This window comes from Camelina sativa, chromosome 2, assembly GCF_000633955.1.
Source record: "Camelina sativa cultivar DH55 chromosome 2, Cs, whole genome shotgun sequence".
Taxonomy (NCBI): Eukaryota; Viridiplantae; Streptophyta; class Magnoliopsida; order Brassicales; family Brassicaceae; genus Camelina; species Camelina sativa.
In genome coordinates, this window is record NC_025686.1 from 13,555,793 (window position 1) to 13,577,111 (window position 21,319).

General features: G+C 32.7%; 4 protein-coding genes across 6 annotated transcripts in view; all 4 read right to left on the bottom strand.

Moving 5' to 3' along the window:
- On the bottom strand, positions 4,947-5,641 carry LOC104724006 (biogenesis of lysosome-related organelles complex 1 subunit 2-like). The gene is made up of 2 exons (XM_010442460.2): positions 5,476-5,641; positions 4,947-5,380 (listed from the first exon to the last, which is right to left on the bottom strand). Exons 1-2 carry the CDS (start codon positions 5,557-5,559, stop codon positions 5,087-5,089), a joined length of 378 nt encoding a protein of 125 aa, XP_010440762.1. The 5' UTR covers positions 5,560-5,641; the 3' UTR covers positions 4,947-5,086.
- Positions 6,032-10,095, bottom strand: LOC104724015 (peptide-N(4)-(N-acetyl-beta-glucosaminyl)asparagine amidase). Its single transcript, XM_010442471.2, has 16 exons — positions 9,895-10,095; positions 9,622-9,789; positions 9,419-9,517; positions 9,225-9,311; positions 9,037-9,119; positions 8,676-8,789; positions 8,470-8,524; positions 8,302-8,388; positions 8,161-8,216; positions 8,008-8,067; positions 7,832-7,919; positions 6,970-7,725; positions 6,822-6,882; positions 6,632-6,734; positions 6,418-6,552; positions 6,032-6,278 (listed from the first exon to the last, which is right to left on the bottom strand). The coding sequence occupies exons 1-16, from the start codon at positions 10,024-10,026 to the stop codon at positions 6,194-6,196; spliced, it is 2,169 nt and encodes a 722-aa protein (XP_010440773.1). The 5' UTR covers positions 10,027-10,095; the 3' UTR covers positions 6,032-6,193.
- Positions 14,432-18,779, bottom strand: LOC104724027. Of its 3 annotated transcripts, XM_010442484.2 has the most exons (11): positions 18,531-18,779; positions 18,212-18,369; positions 17,952-18,112; positions 17,638-17,735; positions 16,559-16,653; positions 16,318-16,408; positions 16,004-16,152; positions 15,721-15,899; positions 15,350-15,617; positions 15,091-15,254; positions 14,432-14,905 (listed from the first exon to the last, which is right to left on the bottom strand). In XM_010442484.2, the coding sequence occupies exons 6-11, from the start codon at positions 16,405-16,407 to the stop codon at positions 14,748-14,750; spliced, it is 1,008 nt and encodes a 335-aa protein (XP_010440786.1). In that variant the 5' UTR covers position 16,408; positions 16,559-16,653; positions 17,638-17,735; positions 17,952-18,112; positions 18,212-18,369; positions 18,531-18,779; the 3' UTR covers positions 14,432-14,747. The 3 variants fall into 3 exon arrangements, with proteins under 3 accessions (XP_010440786.1, XP_019090639.1, XP_019090640.1); XM_019235094.1 differs by lacking the exons at positions 17,952-18,112; positions 18,212-18,369; positions 18,531-18,779 and having other exon boundaries at positions 17,638-17,908; XM_019235095.1 differs by lacking the exons at positions 17,638-17,735; positions 17,952-18,112; positions 18,212-18,369; positions 18,531-18,779 and having other exon boundaries at positions 16,559-16,673.
- LOC104751689 overlaps positions 19,568-21,319 on the bottom strand; it is a 4,813-nt gene continuing 3,061 nt past the window's right edge. The window contains exons 5-11 of the mRNA XM_010473693.2: positions 21,206-21,319; positions 21,044-21,124; positions 20,869-20,967; positions 20,546-20,707; positions 20,338-20,424; positions 20,099-20,170; positions 19,568-20,007 (exon numbers count right to left, since the gene is read on the bottom strand). Of these exons, the coding sequence (XP_010471995.1) occupies positions 19,720-20,007; positions 20,099-20,170; positions 20,338-20,424; positions 20,546-20,707; positions 20,869-20,967; positions 21,044-21,124; positions 21,206-21,319 (903 nt within the window). The 3' untranslated portion in view covers positions 19,568-19,719. The remainder of the gene's footprint in view (positions 20,008-20,098; positions 20,171-20,337; positions 20,425-20,545; positions 20,708-20,868; positions 20,968-21,043; positions 21,125-21,205) is intronic.

Below are 21,319 nucleotides of genomic sequence, written 5' to 3' on the forward strand. Positions count from 1 at the left end.
AAAAAAATTTTGGCGGGAAATTTTTTTGGCGGGAAAATATTTTCGATTTTGATGACTGTACATTCTTGCTGTCACTCAAAAAGGGTAATTTGGTCATTTTGTATATAAAGAGGGGTAGTTTTAAAAATGGTCAACATGAAGGGGTATTTTTAAAAAGAGATATGGAAAAAGGGGCATTTTTGAGAATGCCCCTTTAATGATTGATTTTTTTATTTTTTATTTTATTTTGGGATACATATATAGAAAACAAATTTGCTATTAATAAAGAATTTAGGTAAAATTAATTAGTTTCTATAAAAAATTCGATTTTGTCAATTTACCATATTTTACTTATTGTTTTTAGTGCAATTTTATAGGGACTAAAATTTTAAATAAACAATATTACAAGGGTAAAACCCAAAATATACTTCAAAAATATATATATATATATATAGATTAACAAAAACTCCAACTATGCTAGTATAAAATTGCTTGATTATGAAACAGAACATAATTACATTGTCACAATTTTTGACGAGAAAAAAGCTTATTTCGACTAGGTTTTAATAAAAACTATAGTCAAGACTAAATTTCTGATTCGTATTTTTCAGTAATTTATGTATTTCACCGATGTATTTTTTTCTAAACAAATAGACAGAAAAAAAAAATAGATTGTTGCTTTGGTTTTATATAGTTCAGTTTAGTTTTAGTATGTTTAACAGAGAAAACAAACATAACTCATCTTCGTTACTTGTTAGATAAACATCCATTTAGTGAACGCTGCGACTATTTCCAGCGACTACAACAAAGACAAAATTACAACCTTGAAAAAAATCTGTCGCTAAAAATGGACGCTGGAAATCTGTTACAGTTGTAGAAGATGAACGGAGGAGACGTATTTCAGTCGCTGCTTTTTTTAGCGATAGCAAAATCAATCGCAGCGTCCTCCATAATCAACATTAATAATAATCTCCACATTCTTTCCCCCCCAAATAAGTTTATTTTCCCTTGTTATTTGTTGTCGCTAGATATGGTCGCAGCGATCATCTGCCGAACAGGCCACTAAACTAGTTAGAAAATGTAAGGAATAACAAAAGAAATCGATTCGAAATATTTAGCATACTGCTTTAAATATCGCTTTTACAGAGTCATCAATCAAACTCATAAACTAAAATAAAAATAAAAATAAAATATCAGCTCAAATATTTAGACAAAACAACTAGCAAAGTTTTACAAAAAGTATGTTTAAGGTTGTTTAGTGGACATCCTAAGAAAATTGTGCTTTGGTTTGAAACCAAGCTAAACCAAACTGTTTGTGTTGAGAAAAAACTTAACCCAACGGTTTGGGCATGGATTGAAGTTTTGTTACTCACTCACTCCTACTTGCTACAAGCCTACAATTAGTAGCCACCACCACTGATGGTTTGGTACTTTGGTTCAGATCGATACTGATTTAGGACATTTCCAACCCATTTATTCATTTTTGACTCTAAATAACTTCGTTTTGGAGATGGTTTTGCTCCAACCTAATTCTCCATATTTGACTCCAAAAGAGAATATTCTTAAAATATTCTAAGAATATTCTTAAAAAATTCTTAAAATATTCTTAGAATATTCTTAGAATATTCTTCTTATATCTTATTATTAATTTATATAATGATCCTTTATTTATTAAAATTACAAATTTGACCATATTATTTTATTTTTAGCAAAAAAAAAAAAATTTAGCATATTATTTATATTTAAAATTTATTATTAAACAATCTATACTATTAAATGGGGAGTACACTTAGGGATAAAATAAAAACAAAAAATATGACATATATCCATGTTGCCAAACAGACCAACTTGCTTACATAATTAAAGAAAAAAAAAAAAATCTAAAACAATGGTAACAATTATTAAAGAAATAAATGATTAATTCTTTCATAATTGGTTATAATACTTAGATTTTGGATCTTATTTTGGATATGGGTATATAACTAATTTCGAATATATGAAGTTTTTCAAAAAAAATTCTAAATTAAATATTAAACATTTATAATTTTCTAAAAACAGTTAGTAATGTGTTATATTCATTCAAAATATTCCAGTATTTTAGGAAACAATATTAACTATAAAAGATGCATTCCTATATTTTATGAATTTATATTAATTACAAATAAAAAATAAAATTTCCTAAAACAATGGTAACAATTATTAAAGAAATAAATGATTAACTATTTCATAATTGGTTATAATACTTAGATTTTGGATCCTATTTTGGATATGGGTATATAACTAATTTCGAATATATAAAGTTTTTCAAAAAGTTTTCTAAATTAAATATTAAACATTTATAATTTTCTAAAAACAGTTAGTAATGTGTTATATTCATTCAAAATATTCCAGTATTTTAGGAAACAATATTAACTATAAAAGATGCATTCCTATATTTTATGAATTTATATTAATTACAAATAAAAAATTCAAAAATTTGACATACCGTCACTAGAAAAAAAATTATAGCCAATAAGATTACAAAATGACAATTTTAAATATTACAAAATGACAATCTTGAATTTTATATAGTTCTTAGAATTTTATAAAATAATAAGAGATTTTTGCAATTAATAAAACTTATCATTTAACAAGATTTCCATAACAATTGTATCTAATTAATTTCGAATAGTAATATGAAAATAACTTAACTTTAATTTAAACAGATGATTTATTTTATGTATGTGTCTCTGTATTAAAGTTTGCATATATGCATATACCTTGCTAACATCTACTATATTCTTTTTTTAGTTCACTAATACTATGTTCTATGTCCTGTTTATCATTTGTTATTCTTACGAATTGTTAAATTTATAATTTTTTGTCGTGTACATAAGCCTATACAAATCAAGATTTTTTTTCATACATTTTTTATCTAGAGATTGTATATAAAGAAGGATTGTGGTATGAACAGGTGTTCATCCAATTGACATAGCATCTACAAAACAAGAAAATTACATTTGATTGCTTAATAGAAGTCCACATTTTTTATATGAACCCGATAAGTTACAAAATACTATATTAGTGTTTGTTTTCTTCAGTTTTATATAGATTTATTTAAGTAAACTCTATAGAAAATTCTTATTAGGGCATGTAGTTGAGCCTTGCATTAACATTATCAATTCACTTTGGAAACCAACAAATAAAAGTATAATTTAATCTTCAATGACTGTATTGTAAATTTATAATCAGCTGTATGTATTAAATTATATTATTTTCTTATTTTTCAAATATATGATGTGAACAGTCTTTATTAAAATGACACTATAAGCGTTATGTATATGGAAAAGAAAACAATCAACACACATGGCAGTAAAATTTTATAATATGAATACCTTGAAATTTGTTTTTAAGTCATCATTATCTTTAAAAAGTCTATAAAATTTAAAAAACAAGACTACTCCGAAAAATACCACATGAGATTAGAAAATTTAGATAACAACATTCAATTTTTAAATTGTTAATAATTTTGGTAAGGGTTAATTTAAGAACATATATTTTGTAGAATTCAGCTATTTTTGGATTTTAAAAAACAGATAATCTTTTTAAAAATATAAAGAAAGTTTGTATAATTTCGATTAATTTTGTAAAAGTTAAATAATCAAATGTAAAACATGGATATCCCGTTAGAAGCTTTCTCTTTTTTTTTTTTGACAACCAAATACGGATATTCTTTTTCCGATCTCTTATCAGCTGGACTAATATAAATATTGTCTAACAAATAATAATTAAAAAATATTATATAACAAAAATTTATATTTGGTGGACACAGAATGTCCAAAATATACATGCCTATGTTCCTCATTTATAACTTATCTTTAACAATGAACCATATAATATATAATAAGAATAAAGAAGTCAATTAATTTTGTAATATTTTTATTATAACATATGATATAAATATACTATGAATTATATTTATATTTATGTTTGTTCTATAAGGGAGTTTGAGAATGTATGGTTTGAGAATGTATGTTTTCGATCGAAAATAAAAATTGGTCCCATATTCGGAATGTTCCATATTGAAAATGTTTTCTTTTATGCAACGGAAATTTGAGAACGGATGTAGGACATGATGGAACATGATAAAATGGAAAGAGAATTACGTCCACCCCTAAATATTCGTATTTGTCTCCAACGGGTTTTCATCATTGTTAGTGGTTATATATTTGATTTGATAGTTCACTAATTTAATAGAATCTAACCAACCATTTATCTGATTTAGTTTGTTGCCAGTCCAACCATTATGTTGTTTCGAATTTTAAAATATTGGTGAACTCATTATTATTTTAAATTTTCAAAAATTAATTAACTAACAAAAAAATTAAACTAAAATCTCAATTAGTATGAGTTTGATTATGAATACTAAAATAAATTAGTTTATAAACATAACCCCGCGCGTACGTGCGGGTCCGAACCTAGTATTACATTACATAACATTCATCAATTATTAGTATTTGTTGTATTAAGTTGTTTTTGATCTTCAATTTAAGTTATATTATGTGTTTTAAATTTTATTGGTAGTAATGTTATTTTGTACTTTTGTTTGTATTGTCTATTTTCTATGTTATATATGTTAACTGTTAAATTTTAAAATTATTATTTTATAAGTTTAAATAGAAAATAATAATATTTAACTGTATTTAGATATAAAATATAAATTTATATAAATTTAAGGGATTAATTTGCAAATAAAAAATCTCAACTCCAAAATGGAGAAATGAATTAAAAATCTCCAAATATAGAGACAAATATAGAGATCTCCATTTTGGAAATAGAAATGGAAATAGAGTGGGGTTGGAAAAGATTTTTCTTTGGAGGTAGAAATGGAGATGGGTTGGAGTTGGTCTAACTTAGTAAAACAAGTTTAGTTCAGATTGATTAATGAAATCTCTCATATATTTAATTAATATCTTTGTTAAACTTAACATAATGGAGACAAAATCTATCTAGCTAGCTTCAATTTTAGCTAAATGCCTAAATCCAAATACGTTCGAATCTCAGTAACATACCACAAACGATGACAAAGTATTGTTGTTACAAATGGTTGGTGCTAAATTGAATCAAATCAATCTGTAACAACAGAGTCATTAGAGCGACGATGAGGATGACGATACTCAGTTCGAATTTTGGACTCGAGAACAGAGACATATCGATCTAGGACAGAGATCACAGCTTCAAACTCGGACACTTGTTTCTCGATTGCGTCAATTTGTCCGACAAACTCATCAAAGCCACCACTTTTTGATTTCATCTGCTCCGCGAAAACCCTCAGCCCGGCTGCCACGTCACCGAGATCATCGAACTCCGACGCAACTCTCAGATTCATCTTCTCCAATAAATCCAGATGGTTGTTCGTTCCCTGTTTTTTTTAATCCAATTCCAAATTTTGTTTCAGATCTGTTTTCTTAAAAAATTGATCAAAAAACAAAAAAGCTGAAAAAAAGTTAAGTTGACCTGGAGCTCGGATTTGACCATGGTTGATACACTTGTGAAGAGGTTTTGTAGCGATTCAGCTAGATCATCACGCGATTCCGCCATTGTTAGCAGAGAGAGAGAGATACAACAATCGGAATACACAAATAAATGATGAGTCTTCTGTTGTTGTTTTTTTTAGTTATATGACCTTTCATTGAATTAATTGTTTACTTTGATTTATAATTGATATTTTTTTGTTTTTTTTTGTGGTTTTGATTTGATTGTTTCATGTGTTAATTCGAATTTGTTAGAAATTATAGGATATAATTCAGCAAAATGTCGTAATATTTTCTTGAATATTATTATTTTCCTTAAAAAAGAAAAAAAAAACATTTTTGAGATTACAAAAATCACAAAGCTTCCACAAATAGTTCGCAAATTTATGAATAAAATGATTGCAAAGTTTTCGGTTCACAGTTTAGAATTCACTGAGAATAGTTACAAAAATTAGTACCAAATGAAAGCTTTTGGTACTGAGGTAATTTTGTTAACCTGACCAATAACGCTACTTAAAGAGACATCAAACACACAACAATTGGTCTCATGAAGTTACATGTTATAACTTATAACCATAACAATAGCTTTCACATGCACATTATACAACAAAAGGCCAATTTGCAGAGGAGTGAAGACAAACAATTTGATGTTTATGGTATTATAAATACACAAAAAGTACATTTGATATGCATCCTTGATTTTACGGGTGGCTTCTGTACAGATCGATGCTCCCTAGTTGTAGTCTTGAGGTCGAATTCACGTCTCTAACACTAAGAAACCGGAACCTGCAATATACACATTAGATCATGACATTTGGAAAAAAGAAAAGCAAATGGGACTGTCAAAAACTCGATTCAAAACACATTTGTGATTATATGACTCTCACAACCAAGTCGTTGATCAGGGAAAAGTTCTTTAACATACCTGAAAAGATTTGCTTGGAATCCAGGTGTTGTTATTTTGTAGGACTTGCGTTGGAACCTCTCCTCGAATACCTGACAAGTTTGCTTGTCCAAAACACACCATGTCGGTCCACCATCGTTGCTTCCTTCAAGAACCCTGGGTGAGGCAACAAACAGTGTTGTTAAAGCATCAATTGTGTATGTTTAGACTTTGAATAATAGGAAAAAGACATTACCAATCTTTGGGGTCTCTCTCTGGGGCATCGTTAGCAGACATGAGCTCGTATGCTATGAGTTGGTGCATCTGGTTGTAGAGTGTTTTGTACACGATCCAACAGCCTGTAAGAGGAGCGATTGAGATTGGTATATCGTATCATAACATGTACTAACAAATATCAAATTTTGAATCAGGCTTTATTTCATTACCTTTTGCACCATTTGGTTCTTCCCATTTGGACTCTTGGATTCCATCAAAAGCTGCAGTTGCCTGAGGCATTGAGGCATGCTATTTAGGAACAACCACAATGCGTTTAACTAATGGTAAGATGAGAGTTGTAGTTAGTGTACTACTTACAATGCCAGCAGGAAGCTCTTCACCACTTGCGAGAACAGAACCAGAGCATACCCTGTTTTGTTTCACAAGTGGAAAAGAAAGTGAATCTTTGTTCAAATTTTGGCATTTGCTGAGGTCAGTAACCAGTTCCTTTAAAGCGTCCAATGCAACTGGCAATGCTAAAGCAGTTTTTGTGGGTTTCCCGTCCAAGCATAGTATGACACTTTTCTCATCTGTGTCTAGTTTCTCGCTCTTTAAAGAAACAGCGAGAAGCAAACCACCCAGTGCATGCAGGAACGAACTTAAGCTATCTAAATCTAAAGTCAAGCGAGCCTTCCTTGTTTTGTACGGCGCATTTTTCAGATCATCTAGGACTTGCTTGATCATCTTAAGTACCTCAACTGCTCTTGCTACAGGTAAGCCGTCGTCAACTAACTGAGTCAGGATAGGCAGAAACGAGTCATAAATGTTGGTCACATGGTCATCAACGCATTTGCGAACTGGGCAAGAGGAAGAGCTGACAGAGGAATTTTCATCTGAACCAAATTCTGATCTCTGAATGCGCCATTCCCTGTCACCACTTTGCCTTCCAGGTAAAGAAACTGAGGCATCATCTGGGGAATACAGATTTCTCTCAAGTTCTTCCTGCTCATGTCTGTCTCGGGTTTCAAGCTTAGGTAAAGATTGGTACATTAAGCTATTTCGTCGTTCCCTTGTCAGGGTTCGAACAACATCTTGCAAAGATGATTCAGTTGTGAGAGCTCTTCTAGATAAAACCTAAAAGTGGAAAAATGAACAGCAAGACCATGAGTGATGAATGTAAATCCTGTTCCAGATACTTAGTCAAACAGACAGAACATTCAATGTTTTCGTGTAGCATTACCTCATGCCATTTCTTTGTATATCGTTTAGTAACATCACAAACCCCATCCTTGGAAATCGCAATAACATAATTCAATTTCTTATTCCATCTACAAGGCAGAGACTTTGTGAGAATACGGCATATATTTCCATTATGAAGATTGTCAATGTAGAACATGAAAAGCAACAAAATCTTACCCTTTCTCATATAACATAGGTTTGTCATACACTCCTTCACAAGGGTCAAGATGGATCCATCTGCAAAAAGACAAAAACGGCACAAATTGCTTCACAGTTGTAAGATCCTACAAAGGAAACCAATTAGACATTTGTTTGACTCATGAAGTTTACCTCTCCATCGACTGAGAGAAGCATTCTGTCCAGACGTGATCTGTGAAGTCCAGTATCTGTAAAATGAATACAAATATTACATAACAAAAGAAAAAAACTAAAACTTTTGCAGGAAGTGACAATGTTAGTTAGCAGGATTACCAAACGAGAATCATAGCCAAACGAGCGGCAGTATAGCGTAAAGCAGTTTGCCCACTCTCCACAACGACCTCTCTTTGTTTCTACAAGCTGCACGAACAGGGAAGAAAAATAGAACCTGTCAATGAAGTCAAGAACATATATCTTCCAATGTACAAACTGATTAGTTACCTTTAGAGGGTCGTTGTACCGAGGGAAACGAGTAATTGTTGGACACATGGTACAGCTGTATAAGTTATAGTCAAATGATAATACGTCAATTAAATTTAACGACAGAAAATACGAGTAACTATTGCTCTCAATCTAATACACATGCTAGCATGTTACATTTCCTGCACAAAAGAAACTATACAGAAGTACATAGTAATTTTACGTACCGATATAATTCAACTCGATTGGCTCCATAAGCAAGCTCTGAGGTAAGTGGGTCACCCATCCCCTGGCCTATGGTTTTGTTAGCACAAAAGTCACAAGGAGGTTCATTGACCCATCTGCATTATCACCCAGTAAAACAACTTAGGAAAAGAGGTTCTTTAAAACTACTGTGCCAATATATATTCTTGAAAGTAAATATGCTACACAGAGAAAATAAATAACAGAACAATCCAGCGTAAAAATGATATAAACTCCCATCAAATATCTCTATAATGTAACTTATAATATCGATTTGGGCTCCAAATACGAACTAACGATTGAGAAGTCTTAAAAGACAAAGGAAAAGGGAGCTTAGGGGAAAACCTGAAGGATCTTTTGAACCAGAAAAGTAGCTGAAGCAGGAAAGCATCGTCCTTTTCATTTTTCGATGGCTCAAAATTCCCCTCCTAAGTGTTTGTTAGAAGCTTGAATCAGTTAAAAGTCTCTCACATAAAGATCAATATCAGAAATTATTTAGTTTCTGTTAATCGGTGAATATAATAAACTCAAACCTTGGCAAGAGAAACCAATGCTTTCTCCTCGAGCTCGTCTTTAGGAACAGTCTTTCGAGCAGCTTCTTGACGGACTGGATCTTCATACTGAACACAAATACACAAAAATAATTACAATCAATACATCAAACCAAAAAAACACACAAAAACTGGAAATCATAAATCAAAGAATCTTAAGTGTATCATCATCACACCATGAGAACTTGGCTGACATAAGGCCTAACTCTCCCTTCGAACCCACCGTTATCTCGTGCTGCAACAAACTGCTGAAACATCATCGCATCTTCTTTAGCCTGTAAAACCAAGAAACACACAAACAAATCAAAACAGGTTTCATCATCATCATTATCATCAAATCAATTCATAAATATTCCCATGAAGTAATAAAAAAAAAAACCTGCAACATTCGAGCCAATTCTTCATCTGATTTCACCATTTCCGCATCTGAAGTCTCAACAGAACCTTCTCCTCCTCCTCCTCCAATTGAGAGCAATCGAAGTTTATCGGATATAGAAGCGAGATCAGACTCATCTGATACCAATCGATCATCATCTTCCACAACGATCTATATATATCAACCAATTTGATCACCAATATCATCAAAAGATTCCTTTAACAAAAAAAGCAGAAGAAGAAGAAGAAGAAGAAGAAGAAGAAGAGGAAGAGTTACCTTTTGTTCTTCAGGAGGAACCAAAGTGAGAGAGAAGATTTGAAATCGTAAGACCTCAAGGCCATCTTCAGTGTCGTAGTCGACATCGAAGCTCGAATCTTCGTGGCGTACGACAAACCTTCGAGCCACCATTTTTTTCTCAGATTATGGAGAATTCCAAATTGATCGATTCCTCTTTTTAACAAGTCTTGGAGTACAGAAACAGAGTCTTGAAGAAACAAGAACGAGAAAACTTATTCCGGTTTTGTTCTTATTTCTGAAAACCATGTTTGGTACGATTTGATTTTATGGTCTAAAGTCTAAACCATGTTTGGTTCATCACCTCATTGTTTAACCTCTCCTCTGAACATGACTAGATATATTTATTCGCCGTTGCACAAAATTTCAAAATTTCAAAATTTCAAACCGTTAACACTTCGATTTACGATTATTGAATATTATAAACATGTATTTTCTTAAAATTAAATTTCTTAAATTTTTGAAAAAAACTTAAATTAAATTTAAACTTAAACTTATTAATTTAAGAAAATACATTATTTAAGAAATTTTTAAGAAATTATTAATTTGAAAATACATGTTTAAATTTAAATTAAATTTCTTAATTTTTGAAAAATTAAATTTCTTAAATATATACATCTTATATATTTTTTTAATCATCAAAGGGTATGTTTCAATCTTTTTTTTTTTAACTGAAATTCAATTGAACCAAGATCAAGAAAAGAAAACTACTATTAGAGAAGACATTATGCATTTTATTAATAGCAATCTGAAATCATAATCGAAGTAAAAAAGCAACAAGGAAAAATAGCAACGTAAAAAAAAAAAAAACACTTATTTTGAGAATAGTTTAACTTCAGCGATCATCTTTCACTTTTACCATTAAAATCCTTCTGAACGGGATTAATATCATCTCCCGATAGAGACTTGTAAAAATTACAAAAACGAAAACAAGGATGGAGTAAGCCCAATACCATGATGAATTACCTCCTACTGACTCAATATCAAAATATAGACCGGCGATTCCCGAAGCAAATCCGGATAAGGCTACCATCATAATATATAGAATCTCAAACCCATCGATAGGGTAACTCAATTGAACAAATGAGATCACGGTGAGGATTATACAAATCCATATCAAAAAGATATCCCACCTCTGATCCATAGAAGTGATCAGAAACATGGTTAGGCTAACCATAAATTGGAAAATATTAAGGATAAATCGGTTAGCCTTTGTTGGTGTTGGGTTTCGACGAGTTAGAGGCCCGAAAGAAAGCCCACTAAGGAGCGGATGCCAAACCAGTTAATGGGCCTAACGCGGGCCCATGAAGAGAATTCGATTAAGATGCTGAGTCAAACCGGAGATGAGGTCGAGAGATCGTAGGTCGAGAGATCATAGGAGGAGATTCAGGAGAAGTTCAAGTTCGTTTAGTTTAAATATTCGAAGTTTGTAAAGAGAAAAGACACATGTAATTTTTAACCACGCAAAAGAAACCAAATCAATACAAATCCAGTTTGTCGTTCTTCATAGTTCTTGTCGATTTAAACCAAAAGTCTGCCCAGATCTTATTTCTTACTCAAATCCATTTAGTTGTTGTTTCTGATATCAACAGCCTTGAAAACTGGAGTTGGTGAACTTGAAGAGTTGATGCAATCAATTAATATGGGAACGAGACCAAAAATGCTACCCAACCCCCCGTACCTTAGACATGCATATTCGAAGCTCATCTCTTCCTTGTATGGATATATATTTTCCCATGCTATTCCACCACAAAATATGGATAAAATGGACATATGGATCCATAGTGTTCGTGATATTCGATCATTTACTCCTATGATATCATCAACATATTTGGTGGGATTCTGTATGAGTGCGTCCGAGCTTATTTTAATTTCATCCAAGTTCACCGACCGGTACATTTTATGTTTGTTGTGTTGTCTACGAAGCTCTATAATGAAAGAGGAAGCGAAAACTTAGAATTTAAGTTTTAATACTAATACACCATTTTTCTTTTATGCTATAATTTTTTTTTTTTTTGTACATAACTAATAATTAGTCTTAAAACAAGAAAATTTGTTTAGAATCTGTTGTTATTCAATCACAAATATTAAAAGGAAAAATCAAAAGTATTTAACTTTATTAATGAAAACGATAACATAAGTAAAAATCATTATATATTTGTATTTAAAAAAAAAATATGTAAAATTATATTATTTGTACAGGTGTTAGAAACTAGAGACTATTTATCATTACTTGTAATATTTTAAGTTATACAACCATATCTTTTTCACAGTAAATAAAGATTAAAAATAAACAAATTAAATACGACAAACATATATAGTATAAAATATATCTATGCAATGCCAGTTATCTCCAACGCAAAAATGTTGTCCAATAGGTCAACTGAAATTGTTGGTGTCAACGACATGAAGACCCGAGCATTATTTTTTGATTTAGCATTGAATTCCATCTTTGGCTTCGCGAGGGCATGTGACTCTGTGATTGCATACAAAGAAGGAATGAGTTTTGGTTTTGCTATATTTAGGTATTTGGGATTCTTGTGCGCCTACTGTTACGTTTGCAAGTTGATTAGTCTCTTCAGATTTACCAAACCCGGCTTACAAAGCCCACAAAATCTTGATCAACATTTTACCATTCGTTGTCAGCGTAGCTATGTTCCTCATCAGTTACACGTGGCAGCGGTTGGATGTTTCTGCTCTTATATTTTGTTCCATCTTCGCTACAATCTCATTGCTTCAGTTAATTCTTCCCGTGGATGGCTTCGGAAATTGGTATATTTCTGGCTTAACTTTATTTGGGATGGCATGGGGGGTCGTCGGTCTATATTATTCTGATGCACCAGTCGGTTGGATTTTTCTTGGTGTGATCATCATCATAATTATCAATACGGGTTTGGTTTAGTAATTTATGGCAATGAGATGAAGTATGTTGAAGAGCGTTTTATTGCCGACATAAAACGTTCTCATGAAAATAAATCTAAAGTGTACAGTTATTTGAGGAGTTGTGTGAGTTTTCTCCCAAGAAAACTGTTTCTTTTATTTTTCTTAATGTTGTAATTTTTTTGTTTTGTAGGAAATGTTATTGTCCTTATTAAACATTTTAATTAACGTACACTAGAATGGTAAAAAGTGTGCTCAAAAAAAAAAAAAAAAAGAATGGGCCAAAAGAAAAAAAAAAAGAGTGATATTTGCTGCTTAGATATTAGGGATGTGATTAATATAGATTTTGTGGTTTTGTTAGCACAAAAGTCACAAGGAGGTTCATTGACCCATCTGCATTATCACCCAGTTAAACAACTTAATAAAAGAGGTTCTTTAAAACTACACTGTGCCAATATATATTTTTATGCTTACATAGAGAGAACAAAAAGAACATTACAAACCAATGAGAAGATGATATGAATCCCCATCAAGGATCTCAGTAATGTAACTTATAATATCGATTTGGGCTCCAAATACGAACTAACTATTGAGAAGTCCTAAAAGACAAAGGAAAAGGGAGCTTAGGGAAAAACCTGAAGGATCTTTTGAACCAGAAAAGTAGCTGAAGCAGGAAAGCATCTTCCTTTTCCTTTTTCGATGGCTCGAAATTCCCCTCCTTTAGAAGCAGCTTGGATTAGTCTAAAACCTTTCATTGTAAAAGAGAAAGACAAAGTCTTCATGTTTTTGAGAAAAGAGTAACGAACGATTCTCCTCAAGGCTCTACTTGCGATTACTTGGTCTGTACTCCTCTATGATTTTGAAAAATCAAACGGAGACGATAACAACAACAACAAGATGAAAGCTTTTATCACGTGTGATCCACGTTACGCGAGTTGGTGAAGCTTTATATCACGTGAGATCCACGTGACAAGAGAAACCCAAACTCGTGGTGTCGTCTTTTTCTCTTCGATATTATATCTCAATGGGGAATTTTATCGAACAACTTGTGTGCATTCTTTGTTTTACACATCTGTTACGATTTGATTTCATCTTCCCACGGAATAAACAGAGATAAAAACCAGAAATTGTCTGAAATATTTCGAAGTCGCGATCAAAAAATGATACTTGGGAATTGGGATGATCAAACCCATCATAAGTCCAGTCCGGTTTATATTTGCAGTCGCATTTCTTAGTAATAATTTATTAGTAAAAAATCAAATTATGAACAAAAAAATATAGTATATATATATATATTTTAGTGTAATGAAAAAGTTTATATTTTATCATCTAAAAATGTGATTTAATGGTATATTGAGAAATTTTTATGAGATAATTTATGAATTATGTATATATTTTTCTCTTCCTTTTGTGGGGATGTAATCATGTAAATAAATTAAAAACTTAAAATAATTACAGAACAATAATCAGTTAGATTTCAACACTCAGATAGATGGTGTTACCTTAATAGAAGAAGACAAGAAGAAATTGCTAAATGGCACATATAACTTAAATAAATTGGTGAGTAGGAGATATAAACCAAACCAAAACCATAACAAAACAGATTTAAGAAAGAAACAAGGATCTACACAAACAAAAATTAAATAACTAATAAGGTCATTAATGAAAACGCATACACCAGAGTAGTCATACATGCATGGTAGATAGAGATAAGAATTAAGATAATTAGATTATCCTAAACATAGATAGAGCGAAGAGCTTATCCTAAACATAGATAGAGCCAAGAGCGTTCACATCACATTCAATCCCTACGCATAAAACAGACTAGTCATACATGCAATGCATGGTAGATAATAAGATTATCCTAAACATAGATAGAGTGTTAACTTCACATTCGCATAAAACAGATTAGGTACGTCACGCAGACGGAGAGAGGTAGCAGCTAAACAGATACCCTAAAAGAAGGGGTCGTTTTTTCTGGCGTTAACAACTTCGCACTCCATCTCTACATTCAAGGTATCTTCATGGTCCAAGTAACCCTCCTGAATTTCAGCTAAAGGCATGGACTGAGCAAGGCCCCTCCCTGCGTTCGAGGTCATGACCCAACTTTGAACTACAAAACAAGCCAAGTGTGTAATTCACGTTAGTTATAAACTCAAAACCACTAGGTTATAGTCAATGTATAGTAGGACATCAGACATCATCAGTTAAGAACGCCAAACGCCTAATGAGAATGTCATCCGCATCTATTTTATCCCATGCATTAGCACCGACAATAAGCAATATTTTTTTACTTACGGCATCCTGAAAGGTGTTTCGATCCACGCGGGTCTAGAACCTGCAGCTGTGCTCGCACCATGACCAGCTCACCCGTCAATAAGTTTTCCCCTTCAGCTAAATGCACATAGCTGGACAATTGGCCCCCTGCGCTAGAGTCTCCCTTTGGATACACGGTTAGAGTCCTGTAATACATTATTTGTCCACTTGTTAGAAAGAGTTCCCAGCACTTATACAACAATTATATCACAAAAACAAAAAGAAACATTCATAGACTCACCACTTTTTCTCTCCCATTTGGAAGGTTTTTGAGACGTAATCACTCTGTTTCAGAAGAGAGAAATCCCTAACACTCCAAGAGAATTTGTGAAAAGGGAGATTTTCATCAGCAGCGACAGGTTGTGAAGCAATCTTCACATGAGCACCAAACTCATGTTCATCTCCCTCCAAGATGTATCCATTGGCAGGGTCACTGAAGGCCTCAACTGGAAGAACTTGAGAAACTCCCCAGACCGTTCTTGAAGAACCGAATTTCTTTACTTCCACATCTACATGTCAATACGTTAAGGATGTTATACACATATCACTGACGCATTCATAAAATATATGTTCATACGACAGAGAGAGATACAAGGGTATGTGCATACGAACCTTGAACTGAAAGGTACTTGTTCTCTTTCTTGTTAAAGACAAAGAAAGAGAGATAAGCAAAGAGCTCCGTGGGTGGTGCTGATGTGGATGAGAGGCTGCTCTTGTCAAGTTCCACATACATTGACACAAATCCTTTTCCATTGTCTTCTTCATTTCCTTTAGGGTATACAACCAATCTCCTGATTTTCATAATTTTGAGATAGATCGGTTATAAAAAGACAAACTTTCTTACTTAAAAGTGGTGAAAGATATGAAATTTTTAGTTTAGAACAAGATCACATACCAGCTGTATCCACCAGACGAGAAAACAGAGGATTCGTTTCTGTTGTTGTTGACAGTAGTAAGCTGAGAAAGCTTGACAACAGAAGCACAAGGAGGAAGATGATCTCTCCAACTCTTCAAAACTGCAACATCTGGTACACTTGAACCCCTCTACACAACAACAGAAGAGAGGTTTTTTTGATTTAGAATTTTCCCAAATACTAATCAAGCCACACAAAGCTACAGCAAGTTTTGAACTTTATGTTCTTTAAGACTAAGAAGAAGAAGAAGAAGAAGAAGAAGAAGTTGAAAGCTTGAGAAAAAATTAAAACGAACCTGAGGGAAAGAAGAAGGAGGAGGATGATTTGCTCTCCAATTACTCATCATAGCAAAAGCTGATGCAGCAAAATCCATTCTTCTATCCATTCTACACAGTTACACAAAGACAAGCTTTTGATTTAGAATTTCCCAAATATGAAACGACGTACACACAACACACAGAGCTATAGATTCCAGAGAAGCTACAAAACTACAGAAGACAAGGTTTTGTGAAAGCTTGAGAAACATTCCGACGTACCTTAAGAGGCAACGAGGGACGACGAGACGAGACGAGACTGAAGAGGAGAGATCCTGTGACACTTGTTGAGTGTTCAGCGTCGCTTATAGAAACTTCTGGAAGCTCTCAACATTTTCTAGGGTTAGATAGGTGTGCGGTTTTATATAAGTGTTAAAACTATTAGTGGATCCCTTAGAAAGCCCAATGCAATGAGAAGTCCATTAGTCTACCTTATTAGGATTTTATCAGATAGAGAGAGATACATATTATATATAATTTGTGTTTAGAACATAAAAATGTAGATTGTTCTTAAATTTGCTATTTGGAGATCAACTTTTATTATATTACCAATTAAAGATTTAAGAGAATGCGAGAATAAGTATTTATAGGAAGAGAAGTGATGGAAAATCATATTTAGAGAAATGTGAGTTATAATTCTAATTTATTACTTGTTTTAATACAATTGACTGGAGATATATAGTTAATGCATAATTGTTTTAATATAATTGAGTGGAGAAATATAGTTAATGTATAATTTATATGATTTCAGTTTTATATTAAAATGTGAGTTGAATGTGAAGATTAAATGTTTTTTAATTTATGGTTTAATATAAATATTTTTCATGTATATGATTATATGATAAAGATATTCTTTAATTTAAATTAGTTAAAAACCTCATATATGATTTACTTCATTATTTTTTTCTAAGTTTCAAACTATTTTTTATTAACACAGTAATAAATTACAACAAATTTTATTGTGAACCGCAACTATTATTTACCTAGGTATTCTTCACTTACATTTTCCTCTTTTAGTTTCTTTGCACAATAAAAATCTTCATAAAGTATATATTTTATTTGTAAAGATGTAAGCAAATATGTTAACATTATTTTTATTAGAAAAAATACAAATTCAAAGCTAAAAACTTTCCTAAGATACAAGTAAAAAATTCACCTCCAATGGTAAAGTTGTTAATTCAAAGTTCTTAAACTCTTTTCAAAAACTTGCTTTAAACAAAGGAAGAAGAAGAAGCTTCAACTTCAAGCAAAGGAAGAAGAAGAAGAATCGTCGAAACAGAGGGGAGAGGACGTAGAGTCACCTGAAGTTGGTGCTGACTAGAAGGTTGAAGTTGCTCTTGGGTTGTTGGTGCTGAGTACAAGTTGATGTGGGCTTGTTGGTGTTGTTGCTCTCAACTCTCTGCTCTTTCCCGCATATACTCATTCAAGATCAGAAATTCAAACACAAAATCAGTCTTACTCAAGAACACAAACACTCATTCAAACTAAATCAAGAACAGAAAGAAGCACTTTCCATGAAGTATACTGATTAGGGACAGTTGAAAAAAAAAAAAAAAAAAAAAAANCAAGCCATTAACGAAATATGAGAATGTGAGAGGCCGTTACAGAATCATACCTCGAGATCTCGTTACAAAAGTGTGGTGGTACTGTAATTGAATCCCTCGAGAGCTGTACCTTGAGTGGGTGATGAATGAAGCTGCTTCCTCACCTGAGTAGCCAGTACTTTTCCTAGCTCAACTTCCCACTGGTCAAACGAATTGATACCCCACACAAAGCCTTTATACAAAACATATACAAAAATGTCAGCATTTATAGCAATGGACCTCTGATCTCAATCTTAAAGACTATACTGATAAACCTGAAATAGAGACAGACCTGGTCTATTAGTTGCAGAAATTACAAAGGCCATCACTCACTCCTACTTATTCCATCCATTAAAATTCAGTAACGTAGCTAGCTACCATCCTCTGAGACAATTCTTCGCCTCCTTCTTTCCGGGCAGGAGCAATGGCATCCAAGTCATTAATGAACACCTTTATAAGAAACAAAATTCGCAAGCAGTTACTAACTCAATAAAGTGAAGGGTGCAATGCATCCCACGGAGAATTGGACCAGATAACCCTAAATATCTAACATATCAAATCCCAATTGTGAGAAGCCTAAAATCGAACACAACCAATAGATAGAATCGTACCATTAGAAAGAGATTGGAGCATCGTTTCACCAAACTCTCTATCGATTTGGTTCACCCAACTCTTCGTTCGCAGATCGTGACTCTCGGCTCTTTCGATTGCTGATGCTGAACAGACTCAGTGTGGATAATGATCACATCGGATTAGATATTACTTGCTTCTCGATTAAACTCTCAAACTCAAACGATTGATCTGCGTTCTTCGTTTTTGTTTTTTCGGATATAACTAGAAAGAGACAAGGAAGAGAAGGAAAAAAAAAAAAAAATTACGCGCAAAAAATTGTTTGCCAAAAAAAAAAAAAAATGTAATTGTAATCGACAAATATGTGATTGTTTGTCGAATGGAATAAAATGAAACCTATACAGTATTTTAATAGACAAATATGTGATTGTTTTCCCTAACAAATGTAATCTAGGGAAAGAATGTCTAGATTGAAATGACTGATTGAGTTTAAACATTATTGTTACTATAGTTTTCCATATATTATGAGTTTAAAATATAACACACAATATTTTTTAAAAAAATTTGGATAAGTTTGGTCAATTTTAGGCAAGACTTGTGCATATGTTTAGGAAAATGTTTGTAAATATTATGATATAATTTATAGTTTTGTTTTGTTTTAATTTAAAGTTAAATTTAGCTGGTCAGTCACACCGTGCATGGGCATGATAAATTTTATAAATAACACATGTTAGTAGTTACTAGAAAATATCTATATTATTATATTTATCTAAAAGTTTTGTGTGAAATAATTGTACTAATATATATAGACATTTCAACTAAGATCACTATATAGTTAATTACATCATTTTCCCATTTCACCATTTATCAATTACAAACTTTCTAATTTCATCTAATCTGTAAAATTCTTCCTAGTTACTAATATTTTAACTGACCATTACTAAAAGTAACGATTATTATGGACAGTAACATTCACAGTCATATGAATCTGAGAAGGAGAGGTATTGAGAGTAACAAAACTATTTTTTTTCAAGTTTGTTTGGGGATTTCAATTTGAGTTCTCCGTTGAACAAAAATATAATTGAAATCTACCAAACAGGCTTCCTTTCGAGAGCTTTTTGCTCTGTATGAATAAAAGTTATCATAATAAAGTCAAGTTTAATATCTTGAAACGAAAAGGTACAAAACTTTTCACCATGTTAATATAGTCGAACATTGGCTCTGCCTTTCTCACCATTGCTTCTTTCCCTTTTTCTTTTTCTTGCTGCTACTACTACTAGTGCTACTGGCAGTTGCTGAAGACGGGCTTTCGCTTGCATTATCAAACATACCAGCTTGCACGGCGTTCTGCAACCACTCGTAGAACTCATCCTCTGTCATTGTTTCATCCGGGTTTGTGTTTGGCATTCTTTGGTTTCCTCTTTGCCCTGACGAACCACTTGTTCCTCGTTTTGACGCTGTTGCGTTCATGTTCACATGGAAGCTCGGCTTGTGGGTGTTTGCTGGACATCTCATTCCCTTCCAACAATTCAAACAAAAAAATTCAATCTTTCCAACAAACAAAAACCAAGAAATCTCTTGCCAAAAGCAAGCAACTGGTTCTCAGTACCTGACAAATATACCACTGAGAAGCTTCATATATTTTGCTGTCTGCACAAACGTAAGCACGCGGCATATCAACCTGCGTTACAACAACAAACCCTTTCACATGACCATGGGAAGTATATCAATCAAGTCATCTGATTGTGCAAAATTGTCTTCTTGATGATCAACCAGCGCAGAGCGTCTAGTTCTACATACATTATGTACCAATGAAATGATTTTTTTTTTGTCGTTATAAAATAATACCTTTTGAAACAGCCCGAACAAGACATGCTGAGAAGATTGTTCAACCCAACCATCTCCATCTTTTGCTTGATGGAATTCCTTGCAATCCTTGAGATAAAAAAGCAGTAAGTCAGGTAAGTACTATGGATTATACTTCTTCTCAAGAAGTTTCATCATTGGTGTAACATTTACGATCTTAAAGATGCATATGGAAAGAGTTGGAATAAACCTGGCACCATCTTGCTGTAGATTTTGATTTTTTTGTAAGATACCAGGCATGGAGATTGCCACATTTTTTACATGCTATTTGTCTACACTCTCTAAATGCTTCCTCTCCTTCACCTTCTGAGCTTCCAAAACCCGAGCCAGAGAAACCGTGTCCTCGAGTCTCCTGGTTTTTTATGATGAATTACATTAGCAACTTAAAATAAAGACAAAGAGAGAAACATGCCTACTTGTGTACAAGTATGAAGGACGGAAAAAACTGACACTTTTAGCAACAAATATGTATTTCAGAAGATTAATATAACAGCCAGAAAACTAGAAACATACCTTTTGAGAAGAATTCTGAAACCTTCGAAAGTAGTTCATTAGTTCTTCCTTCTTCAGTTCATCATCATACGATTTTTGCTTTACAGAATCAAGTAATACCTACAGGCCAGCTAGGGAGATCAGAGATGCAGTGACTACAAATTGATGAAATGCAAAAAAAAAAAAAGAACGTTACCTCATATGCATTCTGAAGTTTCTTAAAAGCTTCAGCTGCTCTCTCATTCCCCATATTTTTATCAGGATGGACCAGCATCGCCTAATCATTCACAATGCTTATAAACTCAACACGCGTTTTTGTTGCTAAGAAGTATCCAAAGAGAGAAATAAACAGCATTACCTTTTTCCTATATTCTCGTTTGACATACGCCATGTCAACATTACCATATCGAGCTAAGCCCAAAGCTGAGTAGTGGTCCGCACAATTCAGCAACCGAGAAACTTCATCTTCAGA

Excerpts from the sequence above, each read along its gene's own strand:
- LOC104724027 (XM_010442484.2), bottom strand. The coding sequence starts at position 16,407 with ATGGATAGAAGAATGGATTTTGCTGCATCAGCTTTTGCTATGATGAGT. Across the intron at positions 15,618-15,720 it reads CAAGTACCTTTCAGTTCAAG|ATGTGGAAGTAAAGAAATTC; the intron begins GTTCGTATGCAC and ends ATTGACATGTAG. Across the intron at positions 14,906-15,090 it reads GAAACACCTTTCAGGATGCC|TTCAAAGTTGGGTCATGACC; the intron begins GTAAGTAAAAAA and ends CTTGTTTTGTAG.
- LOC104724006 (XM_010442460.2), bottom strand. The coding sequence starts at position 5,559 with ATGGCGGAATCGCGTGATGATCTAGCTGAATCGCTACAAAACCTCTTC. Across the intron at positions 5,381-5,475 it reads TGGTCAAATCCGAGCTCCAG|GGAACGAACAACCATCTGGA; the intron begins GTCAACTTAACT and ends TAAAAAAAACAG.
- LOC104724015 (XM_010442471.2), bottom strand. The coding sequence starts at position 10,026 with ATGGTGGCTCGAAGGTTTGTCGTACGCCACGAAGATTCGAGCTTCGAT. Across the intron at positions 9,790-9,894 it reads TTCCTCCTGAAGAACAAAAG|ATCGTTGTGGAAGATGATGA; the intron begins GTAACTCTTCCT and ends TGATATATATAG. Across the intron at positions 8,790-9,036 it reads TGGTTCAAAAGATCCTTCAG|ATGGGTCAATGAACCTCCTT; the intron begins GTTTTCCCCTAA and ends GTGATAATGCAG.